Here is a 19,532-nt window from a genome sequence, read left to right on the forward strand (position 1 = left end):
TAAAAACAATAAACGATAAAAATAAGCAATAACGGAAAAGGAAAAATAATGATAAAATAAACAAGATAAAAATTGGAAATACACAATAAACCTAAAAATGAACAATAAACAATGAAATACAATTTAAAAATGAACAATAAAAATAAACAAGAAATAATTGGAAATAGACAATAAACCTTAAAAAATTAAATGGGCATGAATGAGATGCCAGTCCATCATGGACCCACGCATACACACTGTTCCCACGTGTGGACAATTTAGGGTCTCCAATTTGCCTAACAACCATGTCTTTCGTAGTGTGAGGATGCTGGGACACCCCATCCAAACATCACCTTAGCTCTGAGCTCCAATTCTATACACTCGCTCCCCAGATAGACCAGTGGAGACACCAGTGGAGAATGACTGGATGAGAGTTATCATTTGGAATAGGAGCCATGGCTGGAGGAGGAGGAGGGGGGTGGGGGTGGGGGGGTTAAAAAGAGGAGCGAGGAGTCAAAACCAAACGTTGCTTTAGTGTTTACATTACCGTCAGCATGGAAAGCAGACTGTCATAGTCTGTGTTCTCATGCATTTCCTCCAGCCAAATATGTCGATAGGCATTCAGGAAGTAATTATTATTTGTGTGCCTAGAAAAGGGGGACGAGGTACAGCACAGTGGGACATTCAGTGGACAGAAGTAAAAAAGAGGTCACATACAGAAAGGAGGAGGCAAAACATTTTTGTTTGGAAGTTTGGAAACTGTAAGAATATTAATATTAGTCAAGGCGTGGTCAAGGGGATCCATGCTATATCCTACAAATGTCCCAGGAAGTCAATGTAATTACAGCAAAGACGGCATCACAGTGGCGGACATATTGGGCGTAACGCATCCCTGTATTTTGTAAAAGCCGCCTCATAATTACTGGCCACGCGGCCGTCCATTTTCCAAGAGAGCGAAAACGACTCCAGATGAAGATGAGTCACACCATCAGGCAGGCAGCGATGTCTGAACACATATTAGAGATGGCCGCCCCCAGGTTGGGCCTCGTAATTGTTTCCCCCCAACTGTAGCGCTCTCCGCCTGAGTCACTGTGATTAAGTTACCGAGCAGCGGGGCGTGAAATTACTTGTGTCCCCTTTTTTCCATTCCTCGACAACAGCTGCGGGCCCGACATTTGTCCTACAGACTGGGGAGCGGGGTTGAAGCCGGGGCGACTATACGTTAATTCAGGGCCAGAACCCGGGGGGAGATGAATTAGAGGTGTGGGAAAGAGCAAAGGAAACCAAGTGTTTGAAGCGTTTGGGCAGCGAAGGCGTTTGAAGCTGCAGTCGCCACAGTTTGGTGGTCGCTCGGCCTCACTTCGGCATCTAGGGAGCCCTGGACCTTATGCTTGATGCGTAGGGTTGAAGTAGGGCCTGGGCGATATATATCAGTACAGTATTGATATTATGAAATTGGACTATACACCGATCAGCCATTACATTAAAGCCGCCACTAATAACCACTAAGATTGTGTAGACCCCCCGCGACGAGGCCCGCTAGCGCTGCTTGCCTCCAACACACACACTCTCAACACACACACTCCGAACACACAAACACACACAACACACATTCTCAACAGGCACACTCTAAACACACACACTCTGAATGGGCACACTCTGAACACACACACACACACAGAACACGCAAACTCTGAACGGGCACACTCTGAACACACACACACACACACACACACACACACACACACACACACACACACACACACACACACACACACACACACACGGAACACACACACTCTGAAAAGGCACACAGTAATGAGCTCCATGTGAACTGAGTGTGTGTGTACACACACACACGCTGGTAGCCAATTTTGAGTTTGTTTTGCTTCAAATGAGTCAATTGACATTAAAATATATGGAGACTGCAGCTGATGATGTTAATATTTTATTTTTGTAAACTCCAAGAACAAGAATATTTTGACTGATTTAAAGCTGCTCTTTTCAGCTCTGACCCGTGGAGGCATGGACTCCACAAAACCTCTGAAGGTGTCCTGTAGTACCTGGCACCAAAAAGGTTAACAGCAGATCCTTTAAGTCCCGTAAGTTGTGGGGTGGGGCCCTCATGGATTGGGCTTGTTGTTCCAGCACATCCCACAGATGCTCGACAGGATCGCACCCTAACCCCGACCATCCACATGATGTAGAAAAAAACGTGATTCATCCGCCCAGGCCACCTTCTTCCATTGCGCCATGGTCCAGTTCTGACACTCACGAGGCCATTTTAGGTGTTTTCAGCTGTGGACAGGGGTCGGCATGGGCACTATGACCGGTCTGCGGCTACTCAGCCCCATACACAGCAAGCTGTGATGCACTGTGTGTTCTGACACATTTCTATCATAGCAGCATTAACTTTTTTCAGAAATTTGTGCTACAGTCGCTCTTCTGTGGGATCAGACCGGTCGGGCTAGACTTCACTCCCATAATCCTGTCGCCGGTTCACCGGTTGTCCTTCCTTGGACCACTTTTGGTCGGTACTAACCACTGCATACTGGGAACACCCAACAAGACCTGCTGTTTTGGAGATGCTCTGACCCAGTCGTCTAGCCATCACAATTTGGTCTTTGTCATAGTCCCTCAGATCCTTACGCTTGCCCATTTTTCCTGCTTCCAACACATCAACTTCAAGAACTAACGGTTCTCAAAGCGTGGGATATATTAGGCAGCACCTAATATAATATGCCACCCGTTGACAGGTGCCGTTGGAACGAGATGATCAATGTTATTCACTTCACCTGTCAGTGTTTTAATGTTGTGGCTGATCTGTGTGTATCATCTGGGATTTGATTTGGTCAAAATGCCCTATAGCCCTAAATCGGAGGCCATTTAGCAGATGTTCTCAAAGATTAACCAAAAGGAAATCCAGAGCGTTGAGACTGCAGAGTGTATATTATACAGTGATACCTGGGCAGGTTGTAGAGCGGAGCCATGCGGAAACACGCCACCACAGCTCGCTTCCTCTGCTTGGACAAGAGCTTCTGCCACACGCACTTCTTGGATCTCAACGGCTGCTCAACCTGACGAACGGTCACACCAAGAGAGTGGGCTTTCTGTTCCTTCAAAGCTTTGGACTATGGATACTTGTTTTGTACTTGTGGTTAATAATAACATAATAATAATAATAATAATAATAATAATAACACAACACTTTATTCATCCCTGGAAAAATTCAGGGACTGTGTGGTAAGTTGTGGTCTTAATGAATTTAATGTTTGAAGAATTCTACATTTAATGTTAGCTAACTTACAGGATATTCAATATTTTCAAAGTCAATTTTAAGAGCGTTGAGACACCTTTGTTGATTTGTTAAAGCCTTTTTGCTGGCAGAATTGGACAGAAAATTTGGGAATATGTTCACTAGACAGTGTATTAAATCAGTGGTTCGCAATGTGAGATCTGGGGATACCCAGGGGCCCTTCAAGAGATTCTAGGGGGTCCCCAGCAAAACGGTTAATAGCTAAGATACTGTACTAGCACCATTAGAGAATGTAGAATAATTAACAAAATGGTATCAAATGGGGTCGTGGTCTAATCCGTATCAAATTGAGGGTCCTTGATACTGCATGAAAAATTTGCAGAAATCACTGCATATTACATAATAGTGGAAGCTTGTTTCCGGTGCAACCGACCTGCTCCAGATTGAAGACGGCAGCGGAGATGCTCTGGATACGATCCACTGTTCTCTCGGGGTCGGTGGACCCCTCGCTCCTCACCACCACGTCCTTGTAGAGGTTGAGCTGCCACCTGACCGCCGGGTCCTCCGACTGTCCAGAACATTTTAGTGACAGGTATCAGTCTCGGCAGAAACAAGGCAGCTGAGAAAACCTTCCTGATCATGAACTGTTTTTTTTTTTTGTATTTGCACTTGCTTACCTTTACTTGCAAGTGCAGATTGTGTCGTATGTGGTCCTTGACCTCTTCATCTGTGTCTTTCTGTCAAAGAACAAGGAATTACAGGTGTTACATTTACAGCCAAATTCTTCTGGAGTACATTGTCGTGGCAGCATTTCATGTTTGGGTTTATACATTTTATAAATTAGAGCTTCTTTGTGGCTCACCAGGAGATAGCGGGTCTTGGCGAGGGAGATGAGCTCCTGGTCGCCGGGGGTGCACATGTTGAGGCCGATGGGCAGCATCTTCTTCAGGGCGGCCACGATCAGCGATGTCTGGATGGAGTAGAACTCCCCACGCCTCTTTTTGTGCTTTCTCTCTTGGTCTTGGCCTCCAGACTAGAGGAGAACAAGTCATTTTAGCCCAAAAAATAATAATTAACAATAACTAAGTAGACCTCAAAAAACTTCTGGTCTCTTCAGGAAAATAAATTTAGAGGGCACATTTTTCCTTTTACCTTTTCTTTTTTTCCTGACACCTTTTTTCATCATCCCTTTATTCTTCACCCCTTAAAACTCTTTTCAACTCATTTCCCAAGCATTTTCGTTTTAATTATGAATTGACACCTTAAAATTTCAGAGTAAAGTATTGCGCCGGAGCTTAATTCACAATGGGAGCAATCAAATTGAATAAAAGTCAGAGGGAACCGAGGCATTTTTTTGTCTTTTCCAAACCTTGGCTGATTTTTCAGCTGCGCTTAAAATCCCTTCCACTGAAGCACTCAGGTCCTCAGCTCAGAAGCCACACAAGCCCAAATGCTTCTCTCCTTTCGTACAGTAACTAACATCGCGAGGAGCCCAAACAAAAGCGGTTAGCTCACAGGAAATTAACATTTAGACATTTGAGACCCGTTCGAGAACATGTACACTGATATGGACGAGAAAAAACCAGACGTACAAACACTAACAGCTTTACACCGTACATCGCAATACCAAGATAGCCTTCAGCCAAAATACAATAAACTCCAGTACCACACCACCCATCAATACACCAGAGACATACAGTTGGACGTCATGACCCCTTGATGAATGATGCATGGCCCCCGAAGACCAGATGAAGAAATATATATCTATATATCTATCTATGTGTAGATGCATAGATATATACACACAAAGGCAGCACAGCTTGGTAGACTATTGCCTGTTTCACCATTCAACCACAGCAATCAGCCGGTAAGCTGGCGGGAATGAAGCTCATGCACTGCACCACTGTACCTTTTTTTGGAGGGACTGCGTGAAGAAGAGAGTGGGTGGCAGAAAGGAGGGGAGGATAATTACATGAGAAGGTAAAGTAATGACAACCCTTTGTTTGGCTCCTAAGCACCAAAACAAGCTGATGAACAAACATCACAAATATATTTATATACTGTATATATACATATATGTAAAAATATATATACTATAGAAACTCGTAACAACCACTGTAGTTCTGGCTCAGGCTCATCACACAGAAGGAGGTTTGCAGTGTGAATATTTGCTGTTTGTTCATTTCTGAATTTTTTTGTCACACACTCACTCAAACACCCCCCCCTACACACACACACACACACACACACACACACACACATGGTTAGTGCTTTTGTAACCAGGCTCAGCTGTGGATGTGCCAGCAGTGGAGGGTCAACATGAGGTTAAAATTGGAGGGGGGGAATCATGGCACCTTCACACATGCCTGGGAGTGCTTGACTCCGCTGCCAGTCAAATCTACCGGAATTAAGATATGGAAGTTGATTCGCGGCGGTGGGAGGCGCATAAGCCACTACCTTAGACATCTTGGTTTTGTTATCCCCCGTCAAGAAGGACAGGTTGTTGATTTCGTTCTGCACTACAAAGTTCTGCTCTTCCCTTTTGAAATTCTGCGTAAAAAAAAAAAAGGAAAAGAGGAAAAGGCAAATGAGGAATGCTTTGCTCCGTAATCCGTTCACTGTCTAACTCAAAGTGGCTTTCTTTAATGTTCATTACTTTGTCCGTGGTGTCACTCACTGCAAAGGGGAGAAACTCACATGTGATTTGCACCAGAGGATGAAGATCTCGGCGACCATTCTGAAGAGCTCGTTGGAGTCTGCGTCTGGTTCTTTGAGCCACCTCGACCTGCAGGATGACGACGATAATGATGCACTGATAAGCTCCTGACAACCACAAACTAATGTAAGAAATAACTAAATAAAATATGACCACTCAACGCCTGGGGTGCTGCTATTGCTTCACCCTCCCCATACAACCCCACCCTTATCCATCCAACTTTCTATGGTATTGGTTAATACTTGGGCGATGGTAGATACTTTAGTCTGTGTAGAACTCGCGTTTCTCTCTTTTCCATTGTCTCTCTCTCCTACCAAGCCTTTAAGTCCCGACAGGCTCTTGGTTGGCCGACAGCGTATTCCCTTGGGAAAAAACACCTTGGGTTCATGGAGGATTCCTATAGGAAGATTCTATAGAATATCAGACCTGCCGACCTTGGGAGAATATTTTAAGCACCACAATAGTGTAACAGAGTCTCTGTAGCCTTTGAGTTACTGCAGCTAAATGACTCCATCAGTTATTCACACCGTAGCCATCTCGTAACAGGGCTCATCACATCGTATGAGAGCTACTATGGCTAACTACATACGGTATACTAATATACTTTAACTACAGATTGCCCTTTTCAAGAATCCTACATTTTTCAATATGTCTGCACAGATCATTTACGGAACAACAAAGCAGAGGTCGAGAAGGAACATGGCATCCCTTACTGTAACCTCTCCTAACCATCGTCACTCTCCTCCTCATCTCCTATCAACGGAGGTCACCTGTTGTTGTCCACGTAGCGGATCAGCATGGGGTAGAAAGCGTACAGGTCCCTGCAGAGCACCGCAAACTCATCCAGGATCAGCAGTTCGGCCTCCTGCGTGTCTCCCTTGCTGTCCGCCTTGAGCAGCTCCTCCTCGGCCACCACCTTCACCGTCTTCTTCTTCAGCTTCTCCAGCGTGGGCAGGAAGTGGCTCTTCAAGAGGTCGGCTCGTGCCTTGCCGATGATGGGCTGCACGTAAACTGCACACAGCCCATGAAAGACAGAGGGAAAGGAAGGAGGTGACCGGGTGTGACGGTAAGGGTTGAGGTCCTTCTTTTTGGAAGGTCAGTGCTCAAAAGTCACGGAGGTTGATTTCACGTGGTTGACAAGGTGCCCACCTGCAATCCTCTTCATCCAGGAGGCTTCGTCGATGCCGAGGTTGCTGTTGAGGATCTTGAGGATGTTTCCGAGGATGAGGCTGAGGTGTTCGGAGGTGACAGTGGTGCAGCAGACGCTGCCCCCGCTGGCCGGCTGGTTCTCCGGCCCCCTCTCCCACCAGTAGGACAGGTAGTTGCACAGCATGGGCAGCACCACCTCGATGACGTGGGGCATCTCCGTGTAGCGCGCCCCCGACTCGGACATGTCGTTGATGTCCTTCATCAGGCCGCCGATCCGCGGCATCTCGGGACAAATGTCCTCCACCGAGTCGGGCATGCCGAGGACTAAACACGGAGGAAGACTTGGTAGAAAGTGCACAGGTGCCTCTCATCACTGCCTTGGAGTTCTAAACTTTGAGTAACAGCCGCTACCAAGTGCTCAGAGTAGACCGAGTTTGGGGTCAATTAAACATAAACACTTTATTTCAAACAGAATTATTATTTTGAATTCTTATCTTATTTTTGGTCACCGTGGCACGGTGGCGCAGTGCATTGCACTGCTGCCTCACAGCAAGAAGGTCCTGGGTTCGATTCCCGCCTGGGGCGCTGTTGGCACCGTGCTCCGGCGGGTTATCTTCCAAAAACAGGAGCCTTTCTGTGTGGAGTTTGCATGTTCTCCCCGTGCTCACATGGGGTTTCCTCCACCTCACGTCAGTAAGAACCCCCACCAAAAACATGCACCCATCATCGTCGGACCAGCGATGGACACTTATCACCTGGTCCCCGGGCGCGTCCACGTACGCTGCCCACTGCTCCTGGCTGTGCCCCCGGAGGAAGGACAAGCCAGGATGGGTCAAAAGCAGAGGAGCCATTTCACCGGCCACCATCAAGCATGTGCATGTGTGTGTGTGTGCAAGCATGTGTTGTGGAGTGTCGTGTGACAATTAAAGACTGTTTCTTCTTTTCTTCTTCTTCATTGCACTAATTTGAGTGTCTCGTCTCTGCGGGCAAGGAGAGCTAGAGCATATCTATGGGCTGAGTGGTTGGAGCGCTAATTGGGAGCTTGCCTTTGTGCTCCCCGTAATAGAAATATCAGTTTAATTTACATTATCAAGACCAGCCTTTGCACAATGCAATGAATCATCTTTTTTTTTTCATTTTTCAAATCACAACTCAAGCCTGGACATCCATTTCTTCAAACATGGAGCAGAACAGCATATTGTGAGGAAATCAATCCCCCAGTTAGTCATAACATTTCCTTCTCTAAACCTGACACCCGACACCCAACACTAGGTGCCTCCCTATCAGAGTAAGAAGGACAAAGTAATCTACAATTACAAATCTTATTGGGCGAGGGCTGGATGTTTTCCGGTCATTTGTCTCCCCCAAAGGAGGCGTGCCATTAATGCTGTTAGGAGAGACTACAGCCATTTTATATTCGTCAAGGAGGAGTCATTAGAAAATCTAAACCGTGGTTTTGCTGAGCATCTCCTTGACAGCAGCTCCATCAGCACAAACCGTACGCAGAACATTTACCCTTGAAGGGCCCGTCACATGCACGCCGTTTCATCCGTCTACTTTTGAAAACGCAGGTCACGCCTTCGCTTTGTGTTCACTGCGTGACTCACCGGCTCGCTCGCGGACGGTCTTGGTGTTGAAAACGGAACAGGGGTTGTACGCGTTCAGCTGCGGCTCCAGGAAAGCGACGGGCATGGCCCCGGCCAGGGTGGCCAGACACTCCCCGAGGGCCGGCAGTTGCCTGGGGGGGAGGGGGACACAGACATAGCGGATGGAGATAATGATAAACCTCAAATGCCTGTGATAACTAGCAGAGTAGTGTTGGAGAGGTTGGACGTAGACGTTCAACATTGGCATTGAAATACCTCTCGACATAGATGTTTTTCCCGGTGCCCAGCGCATAAAGGCTGGTCAGGATACGGTAGCAGGACAGTTGGACATCGTCCACTGCAAAAAAAAAACAACATAAAGTAGATACATAGATAAAGTTTAAAGCTCTTGAACCTGGTTTGTCATCGTCCCCGCGTGACTCACAGAGGAGATCGAGTCCGAAGTGGTGCTGTGTGATGTGCTCGAACAGAGCGGTGAGGATGGGCAGCAGCGCCACCGTGGTGTAGTTGATGTTCTGGGACACGCCTTTCATCTGCGAGCGCGAGTGCGTGAACTTCCCCAGCTTGAGGTTCTCGAAGGTCTTCTCCAGGTCCTCGGCGGCGTTTTCGAAGAAGGCCCTCAGCCCCACCTTTACCGGGTCCGAGCCCGACTTCATCACCATCCTACGCCGGGGGTGGGGGGGCGACAGCAGAGGAGGGTAAAACGAGCCGATGGAACCGTGAAAGTTGTTTTTGACCCACACACACACACACACACACACACACACACACACACACACACACACACACACACACACACATACACACACACACACACACACACACACACACACACACACACACACAAACACACACAAACACACACAATCTTCAAAGGTTGTATTCATTTGAAGTGAAATGTGAAGAATATGAGCGTCCCTCCCCTTCCCCTCAAACCACCATGATTTATCCACTGAATTGTGCGGATGTTTGCGTTCAAGGCGAATGTAAAATATGACACCCCTCGGTGCATTAACGTGATTAGCTTGTCTGGTTTTTAGCAGGCCATTTCACAACACCACAGCATCTCGTAATGAGTCAACCGTTATTTAGCAGTGATGCCGCTCCGTCGGAAGGAGAACCGAGAGACGGATCCTGTGGCTGCTCTGCATAAACATTATACTTTGATACATCTGCCGTTTTAACCTCATTATGTGTGAGCGACATTAACAACAGCGTGTTGTCTTCGTACCAGCCCCCGGGCCGAGTGTGGAGTACAAAGTAGGCTTTGGCTGCTTTATACGGCATCGGGAGATTTTTTTTGTTAATGACGGAGCTTCGCGGCAGACAATCAGACGAGAGCAAACCGTTTAGAGGAAAATATTGATTATAAATAAGCTTCTACGATTATGCATTCAGAGTTACAGCTTCATGCTTGACGGTGATTTAATTGCTTTTCTAGCGGCATATCTGGCTTCTGTTAGGATAACATGCATGCATTTATTGGAGAAGAGTTCCTGTTGGTTTTACCCACCTGGTGTCCAGAGTGTGAGCCAGGATGTGGAGGCAGCTGACCATAGTGGTGGCATCGCTGCCTGAAAAGCATCACACACACACACACAAGCACGCACGCACGCACAGACACACACACACACACACACACACACACACACACACACACACACTGTACTGTAAGTACAAAATCAACACAAAACTCATTGGCAAAATGAAATCATTCACACATTTAATACATAGGCAAACACACCATGGTCTGAAAGAGTGTACGCATATGTGCACACAAACACGACCAGGCACGCACGCACGCACGCACGCACGCACGCACGCACGCACGCACGCACGCACGCACACACACACACACACACACACACACACACACACACACACACACACACACACACACACACACACACACACACACACACACACACAACCAGGTGATCATCTTACCAAAGAGAGAAATCCTATGTCTGACAAGAGCTGCCAATTTACAGAACAGGCTGAAAGCATGAAGGAAGGAAGGAAACAAAGAAATAAAAAAGAGAGGAACATTCCATTTAGAAGACTAAGATTAAGAACAGAGCTGCTGTAAAAAAAAAAGTATAAAGATCTCAATTGGGTAAACTGGGTGAACTGGGCACCTGGTGACCATCTCTTTCTCCTTGTTGGAGGCATAGCCGCTGCTGCTCAGGTTCTTATTGGGCGAGGAGAGGAAGTAGAGGGAGTGGTTCTTGAAGTACTGGTCAATGAGAGGGAGGAGAACCTGAAGGAGGACAACGGCAACATTGACATTCAATATGGGGCCTTCTCCTTTTAAAATCCTTAAAAGTCCTCTTACTGCTCAGGCTCACTTTGGCAAAGAACTTGATCTCTTGTTCGTGAGGTGACCGGTCTGTTTTTCCACTAACCGCCATGGACTCTGCAGCGAGAACATGGACATTCAGACACTGTTTCCAATGAAGCTACGGGGCTTTCTGTCTCCTGACACGCCGGGCTCTTACCCAGGTGGGTGATGAACTCCTGGGCTGAGTCCACGTACTTGAGCAGCTTCTTGAGGAACCTGTAAGCGAACCTCTTCTCCATGGACGAGGAGTCCTGCTCCATGTCCCTCAGGCCTCTGAGACACAGAGGAGACGCACACACTCAACTCAAGGTTTTGAGAATTCTCTTCTCAAAGTGTTGACAGTAGCATGGAGGTTTGATAGAAGGTTTTCTATTTGGCCACTTCCACTTTTATGTCTTTTGCAAGCCGGGTCTCAAAAACCTAACCGGTTTTAACCATGAAGCAGGGTGAAACGCCCATGAAAGGAGGACTCCCTGATATAGCTTTTGAATGTTTCAGTGTTCTGGTTACATTGTACTACCTTTTGAATGCAAAAGAGTATCCGACCAAACAGTATAACAATTACATTTGTCAAAAAAAAAGAAAAGAAGAAAGAAGAAGAAAAAAAGACCCTTTGAGTTGAAACATTACACAAAGCAAATTGGCTAAAACCTACTTTATTGTTGAAATAAGTGAAAAATAGTCCCTTTATCCAAAATTGATAGCCTAGATTGTCTGACAGAAACCTTTTTTGATACATTTTCTTGGGTTATTCTTACCTGCCTCATACTCTATGAGGCAGGTACACTACTCTGAAGTGTGCATTTGAAACTCACGTGGAAAAAATGTAATTCTTAATTTTCCGCACAGCAACCAATATTGTAAAATATTCAACAAAAAGATGATTCATAACTGTGGCCCTCAAATATCAAATCTCAACCATTAACCCCCCCAAGGGGGGGTTAATGGTTGCTTGATGGTGCGGTATTGGCACGTTGCTTGATGGTGAGGTATTGGCACGTTTTCATGTAGTTGAAAATGTGTTAACTGTCAATGCAGTGATGGCACACACAGAAAAACAAACTGGGATTAAAATCACATAGAGATAAAATAATAACCTTGTGACGGTATAGCCATTGACTTGCAGGAAGCGGAAGAGCTCTTGGGCTTTTTCGCGATCTCGAGCCTTCTCCTTGGCCGTCAGCGTGTCGTAGGGCACCAACAGGGGGTGCGTCCCCCCGCCTAAAACACACAGCGGCAGGAAGAAAAGCTGGACGCCTGCTTCATGTCTCTATCAGCGGCAGAGCCGCTGCAACCCTCCGCTGAAGCGTGAGGCGCTGAGGCACATGCACACACTCATGGGCACACACGGACACGCACAGATACACAACGGAGATCCCCTCACAACATACACACACCGTGCGGTGATGATTGACGGCAATGATGAAATTCACCTCTGCTCCCAATGTCACTCTTTTTCTTCCGAGCCCAGATGTTGTGATAATTTTCAGCCACCACCTCCACCATGCCCTTGGATTATGTAAAAAAAATTGAATGCATCAGTGATTTATGTCTTTTAGACAGACAGACGGACGGACGGACGGACGGACGGACGGATGGATATAGATCGATATAGATAGATAGATAGATAGATAGATAGATAGATAGATAGATAGATAGATAGAGTGAAGTCACTCACCTGTAGTTCTCTAGACAGAACCACCTTGCTGGTGTCAATGGGGCTCGGGTTGAAACCATTTGCCTGTAAACGTTCAAAAGTTCTATGTGACTGAGGTGTTTTTGGGACAGTGGTGTGCACATCTACAGAGAAACTTTTTAAAAACATTTTCGTAAGTACTAAGCTAGAGTTTAAAGTGGAAATCCATGAGATCTCCAGAAGTCTGTGTTTACACTTCAGGTCCCAGAATTCCATTTAAAGCTCCAATGGGTTCATCTGGGTTGATCCTTGCTGCTCTAAGACGGTCACTTCCTTTTCTGGAAGCGTTCCTTCTTCTATCCAAATTACTTGTTTTGTTTTTTCTGGGTCACTTGAGGCGGTGGGGATACGTTTTGGAAAAGGCGGACCCCCCCACCAACAAGGAAACCAACATAGCAGACCCACAAGCATGACTCAAATGCAATGGTTGTTTCTGCCAGCCAACGAAACAAAATCTGTTCACCTCACAGATTACAACTTTAAAAAGACCTTGGCCTCGGTTGTATGACTTCTACCTGCGAGGCCTGCGAGATCTTGCGCATCTTCTCGTTCTCGCGCTGTTGAGACATGCTCTCTCCGTCCTTGGTCCTGTCAATGTTCCAGCCCATGGCCAGCATGCTTTTCAGAGACTCTCTTATTGGCCATCTATAGATCTCTTTTTCCTACGGTTCAGAGAGAGAGGGGAATAAGGGCGTGCATATACAATAAATTAGCAATACATCAACGAATAATACCTCTTACAGCTAACTTAATCATGAGAGCATCACTGAAATTAACGTTGCTCCTTTTTTCATCCACAATTATGCAGCGTTCGAGTTTTATCCTCCGATGTTCACCTTCTCCGTCAGGGCCTTGTACATCCTGAGCTGTGGGTGAGTCTTGGCCTTTTCATCCACACAGTCCCCATATTTCCATCCCAGCAAAACCTGAGCGACAGAGCAGGAATGTACGATGAGGTTGGGGGGCGACAATGCCGGAGGAATGATTTTGCCATTCGAGAGAAGTCAGGGCACCATGAAACACCACGCTCTATTCTAAGAGGGAGGACACGTTCCCTTCCCGCTATTCTCTCCCTTCTTCTACATCTGACACAAGGGGGAAGGGGGAAGGGGGAAGGGGGAGGAGGGGTGTGATGGAGCGATGGTGCTAATTTCCAAATCCCGCATCAGCACGAGCAGAACATACTGTGTTTAATTAAAATGACAGGGGGAGATTTAAACCACCAGAGGGAGCAACACACTGTGACGTTCTAAAAAAAAAAAAAGCTAATTAACCCCAGCGTACAAAGTCATTTCAGGATTGTGATTTCTATCCTTCACTTGAACAGAACTGGGGAGATCACTAGTTTATTTTAGTCATATTGCATATAGTACTCCGATTAAAATAACATTATTATGAAATCCTTTTTAATTGCCGGCGATTATCGCAAGATGTTTTTTTAAACGTGGCTAATCTTTCCTTTTTTTTTTTTTTTTTTTAATCAGACACATTTTAATTATAATGGATGGAGCCGATGGAGAAACCGAACATCTTACCTTCTCTGCCGACCATTTGTCATGGGAGTGCTCCGCGTATTTGTTGGCAAAGTACTCCAGCTTCTCGGGAAGAGATACACTGTGAAGGGAACGTGACGTTTACTGACCGCAGTGAACGTCTTCTGGTGCTTGAACAGTGTTATCTAAAACCTCAAAGAAAATGCAAGGTCCAGCGAGCACATTTAATCACAGTAACAGGCTTTGTTTATGCATGCAGCACCGCGGGCATGTTGCTGCGGATTGAGTCGAATCGGTGCAGTATATCGGGTAACCGTTTGGCTTACTTGGTCGCGTTGATGGGTTTGGGGTCAAAGTTGCCCTGCACGTCCACAGAGACAGGCTTCTCCACGGCGGTACTGATGGAAACGTCCACGTAGTCAGGTGGCAACGCTCCAGCGATGGCACTGAGGCAAGGCATGGACATTTTAAAGAGCTCCGCGTCATATTTCTGCAAAAAAAAGTAAAAAAAAAATAAAATAAAATAAAAAATAAGAATGAGAGAAAAAAGACCAAAGTGTAGTTCGAAAATACACCTTTGAGAATGGTATAATTCAATTGAAGTTGTGTCATGTAAGATCCTGTCTGATGAATGCGGCAATAAGAGAGTCTCGGGGCTGAGGGGAGAATGCAGAGCCCTTATGAGGAGGCCAGAAGCTTTAGATCAATGATGGCTGCAAAAATTTCTGGCCGGCACCTTGACAGAGCCTCGCCGCTATGAATGTGCATGAGAAGAATTCACTGCACCCACAGATTTGGCCGAAACAAAGGGAGCTCAACACAAGCGGGCAAGAATGTCTCGAAGGGGGAGAATCTCAAAAGGGGGAGATGTACCATTAACAACATGTATGTTCATGCAATAATCATCTAGTCTCATTGTGAAAAAAAAAATGGAACTGTGGTAAGCCGCAGGGATTTTCTTTTAATTTAAAAACTTCCTTCAAGTGTGATATTGTCTTTTTGCTGAGGGCAAAAAGTGAGGAACATTTTTACAAGCCTAATTCAATAGAACACCACTGGTCTGATAAGGCTGATCCCCGATGGGAAGCCCGAGCCGTCGACTGGCTCTAATCGCGCGGTCAGCACTCCGCCATCACAGCCGGGCGTGCTTGATTCAGTGCACTTCTTATCTGCCTTTGATGGCTTAATCGTCAGCCCGATGTTCCCCAAAAATCTGGGCAACCCCCGCTCACCCTCTGGGAGAGGGAGTCGAACACGCCCCAGAAGATCTTCTTGGTGAGGAGCAGCTCCTCCTCGGAGGCCATGCCGTAGTTCCCCGAGCCGGACGGCAGGCAGTAGTACTTCCAGTTCTGCTCGTAGTGGTTGGTCAGCAGCTGGACAGGGCACAGGAAGGGCAAAAGGTCAACGCGGGAAGGGCAAAGGGTCAACACGGGAAGGGCAAAAGGTCAACACAGGGAGGGCAAAGGTCAACACATTACCAGACAACACACGGTAATAGCACAAGCATTTTCAAAAATGTTATATTTTTAGATTTAGACACACCCACACACGCATGCACACACACACAGGAATGAAGATACATTACAGAAAAATCAATTCCCCAATGCTCATTTTAAATAAAAAACAAATGTGTGTGTTCGTGTGTGTGTGTGTGTGTGTGTGTGTGTGTGTGTGTGTGTGTGTGTGTGTGTGTGTGTGTGTGTGTGTGTGTGTGTGTGTGTGTGTGAAACTGGACAGCGGCTGTGTGCATGTTCTGAAAGGCCGATCGCAGTGTTTTTACATCTCCAGTATTGCTCTGCTGTGACCACACGGACACGGCGGAGCAGCGGAAGCCGACAAGCTTTTTGTCACGACGACACACACCTCCAAATCTATTTTATTTTATTATCCAGGGGCTGGACGCACCTGGGCTAGCTGCCAACATCTGATTTACACCCGTGGCATTCATAGATCTAAGTGTGAAAGAGCGTGCACGTCAGACATCGGGTGTGGCACATCAGTGGAGGCTGATAAAGGCGGTGGGAGCTGCCTAGCGCAGTGGGTGGCGCTAATAAGCTAAGCTAATAGAGCGTAGTGTAGAGTAGCCATGCGAGGAACACGATGAGTGGAGCACACAGGTCAGATTCAGATGCAGAGGAGATACTAGAGAAAGTGAGGAGTGAAGAAAACAGAGCAAAGGACAGCAAAAAAAGATAGCATAAACATCCAAGTCAGAAAGAGGATAAGCAGCAAGTCAGACAAAGAAGAGGCTGGGAGAGGCGAGACGTGAAGTTTTCAAAGACTGGGGGAAGTTAATGATGGATGGAGGATGAAAGAAAGGAAAACAAGTGGGTAAAAAGTGCGGGAAATAATGTGGCCAGTACCCTAAGCGGCATCTTGCAGTACTCCGTCAGCAAGGGCACGTCAAAGACAAGCCTTCGCAGCAGCTGCTGCAGCATGGAGGGCCGGAGGTACCTGCAGAATAATGAACAGAAACAAAAAGTGATGAAAGAGATAAGCGATAAGATGAAAGTTCATGCTGTATTTCACAGAAGCCCCCAGACAAAAAAAAAAACAAAAAAAAAACAAAAAACAATTTTGCAGCAAAGATGACTCATGGTGTGGTTGTTCCCGTCATGACAGGCTGGTGGCGGAGCTCCGTACTTGCAGACGGACAGCAGACACTCCTCGATGGCATCCCGCTGGGCCTTGGTGAGGGAGCGGCCCTTGGAGAGGCGGTAGATGGTGTGCAGGGTGGAGTCGATGAGCGCCGCGTAGTGGTCCGTGCCGGCAAACAGCGGGGAGCAGCGGGTGAGGAGTGGCAGCATGGCCGAGCCGATATAGCGGTTCATGGCCAGGGCCGTCTCGGCCGTCCGCAGACCCTCCTGCAAAGCCAAGAAGGTCAGTGATGTCAGCGCGTCCAGCTGCAAAGGACAGACGTTTCTTTTCGACGGCGAGCGACAGTCGACCGGGGTCTGTAATCTGAACCTACTGTACGGGGGGAGTAAAGTAGATGGTTAACATCGACAGCCTCCAACAGGTACGTTCGGACGGATGCTTTTGGGTGCCGTCCTCCATGGCGCATGATAATCGAGCAACCTCTCAATCGTGGACGGCTGATTGAGTAAACGAGGGGTCGCGGGCGCCGCTCAGTATGGACTATTCTGGGCTATTCTTAGCTGGATGCAGTGTGGCAGAGGTGTTCAGCCTCCGGAACGAAACCAAGACAGGGGGGTGTCTATCGAGGCTTCCCTGCTGCAGTCCCAGGGACAACACGACGGGTTGACTCCAGATAAGAGTCTAAGCAGACAAACAGGCATACAGTACACACAGACACAAATACACCTGTACAACACACACACGGACACACACTCCCTTGCTCTCATTCACTAACTGGCCGCTCTCGTGAACACATTGAAGGCAGTTTTAAATGTTTGCTCAGATTTAGCAATCTTGTAATGCTTTTTCCGGAAGGTTTTACATTACATACATAAAAACAAAGGAGATCATTTATGATAAGATGACACACGCAATGGGGTAAATGCGGTTGCCGATGTTCTTGGTTGCAATTGCCCCTTTGTATGGGGCATACTGCACCGAGCAGCATATTGCATGGAAATTTTAAAGATTCCGATGCCAATTGCTCCGGTTTTCCTTTACATTGACTGAAAAGAAGTTTGAAACTATTCCCATTGTAACAACAGGACTTTTCATTCACATCCTGTGAATTGTCCCTGAGACCCCCTGATGAGGCCGCTGTGAAAAGAAACTGTCCGATTGCAACATCTCCCTCCGCACTGTGTGTTTTCCGCCCACCATGTCCAGGGAGGCGGAGGCCCTGAGGTCGGGCAGGAATCCCACTTCCAGGAGATGGAGCAGGAAGCTCTGGTCCTCGATACCGTACACCCTGTCCAGGAACAGCACCATGGGGGCTTTGTGGTCGGGGCAGAAACTGGCGGACATGTCCGGCTCTGTCACCGACCCATCTGGGAGGAGCAGAGATAGAGAGAGAAAGAGAGAGAGAGAGAGAGAGAGAGAGATGGAGAGGGATAACAGGACAGAAAGGAAGAGATGTTAGGGGAACAATAGAAACGCTTTTTCAAGCAGAGCACAGATTTCATCTCCGTGTCCTCTGGACGGAGTAATCCACACATCTGTGAGGCGTCCGGGACTCCGTCGGGAGCAAGCTTCCTCTAATGGCGGGTCCTTTCTGATTACCGGAGTCATGTGTATTCATTAGGCGGCGTTCTGGTGAAGCCACGGCTCACTGCGTGCGCTCCCGGTCTGTCGGAACAGATCGTTGCTCGGCTGGCAGGCGGCGGCGCTCGCAGCAGAAAATTAAGGAGACGAGCGTCGCCGAGCTCACGCAGATCAATCAATAGCGCAAAACGGCCCGCCGTAGAAATGATCTGGCTTATTCCGGAGCTGTGGGAACGTGCAGCCAAGCGTGGCGCTGATTAAAAAGGCATGAGCGGCTGAATTAAATCGATAATATTGCGCGGCGCTACGAATGTTCTGCGTTATCGGAGCGGCTGGCGTAACTTCGAGAGGACTGATGTCCTCCGGCATTTGGGGGAAATTAATGTGACGGTGTCTCTGAGGTGTGGTGCGGTGGGATTGAGATTGAGAGATTGGGGTGGTGCATGTGTGAAACAATGAACTCTTTCTTGACTGCAGTACCTTTGTTGATGACGGGCATTTTGAGCGGAATGCTGATGATTCCCACAAGGTCCTCCGTCGGCACCAGTGAACGCAGGATGGCTCGGATACGCAGAGCTTCGCCTTTCCCCTTGTTGATCAGCTGAAGGAGAAAGTGACGATCCATAAGGTCCATAATCCTCTCTAAGGTGTGCCTTCTTCTGATCAAATTATTTGTTTTTTTTTGGGTGCTGCTCTTTTTGTTAATGTTCATCCCAGACATGTGTCCGATCGGTGCATTCTTGCCGGGAAAGGTAAACCCCCAGCAACCCCACCGAGTGCAAGCACGTGCAAATACGTTGAATAGCTGTTTATTATGAAGTACCAGTTAAATAAAGGACCGATAAGGCTTTTTTTTTTTTTTTTTTTTTTAAACAAAATAATCGTATGGATTACCACTTTAAAGAAAACAAAAACAGCATCCATTGCATCAGGTCTCACGCATCAGTCAAACCTACGTGCATCTCTGGGGCACAGCGTCCCAACAGGTCGATGAGGGCGGAGTAGAAGGACATGATGGCATTGCCCATGTGCACCACCTCTTCCTCATAATCACCGTCGGCGGACCTGCCGAAAGTGAGGACAAGAAACACAGATATTGAAAGAAGTTATTTTTTT

At 47.1% G+C, this 19,532-nt stretch overlaps 1 protein-coding gene across 1 annotated transcript in view; it reads right to left on the minus strand.

Annotated features, from left to right (window-relative positions):
- The window catches only part of LOC307238880 (ryanodine receptor 3), a gene marked incomplete at its 5' end in the record, with an annotated part of 134,350 nt that overhangs the window by 18,861 nt on the left and 95,957 nt on the right, over window positions 1–19,532 (minus strand). The window contains 29 exon segments of the mRNA XM_080012034.1: window positions 2,944–3,056; window positions 3,669–3,803; window positions 3,913–3,972; window positions 4,098–4,268; window positions 5,693–5,785; window positions 5,933–6,020; window positions 6,722–6,962; window positions 7,101–7,424; window positions 8,708–8,838; window positions 8,963–9,044; window positions 9,132–9,370; window positions 10,221–10,281; window positions 10,655–10,704; window positions 10,846–10,967; window positions 11,056–11,123; window positions 11,206–11,321; window positions 12,146–12,269; window positions 12,482–12,557; window positions 12,727–12,789; window positions 13,260–13,406; window positions 13,581–13,670; window positions 14,280–14,358; window positions 14,564–14,727; window positions 15,470–15,610; window positions 16,601–16,691; window positions 16,881–17,101; window positions 18,033–18,202; window positions 18,897–19,017; window positions 19,373–19,481. Coding sequence (XP_079868160.1) covers window positions 2,944–3,056; window positions 3,669–3,803; window positions 3,913–3,972; window positions 4,098–4,268; window positions 5,693–5,785; window positions 5,933–6,020; window positions 6,722–6,962; window positions 7,101–7,424; window positions 8,708–8,838; window positions 8,963–9,044; window positions 9,132–9,370; window positions 10,221–10,281; window positions 10,655–10,704; window positions 10,846–10,967; window positions 11,056–11,123; window positions 11,206–11,321; window positions 12,146–12,269; window positions 12,482–12,557; window positions 12,727–12,789; window positions 13,260–13,406; window positions 13,581–13,670; window positions 14,280–14,358; window positions 14,564–14,727; window positions 15,470–15,610; window positions 16,601–16,691; window positions 16,881–17,101; window positions 18,033–18,202; window positions 18,897–19,017; window positions 19,373–19,481 — 3,690 coding nt within the window.

This window comes from Zeus faber (assembly GCF_960531495.2).
Source record: "Zeus faber genome assembly, chromosome: 13".
NCBI lineage: Eukaryota > Metazoa > Chordata > Actinopteri > Zeiformes > Zeidae > Zeus > Zeus faber.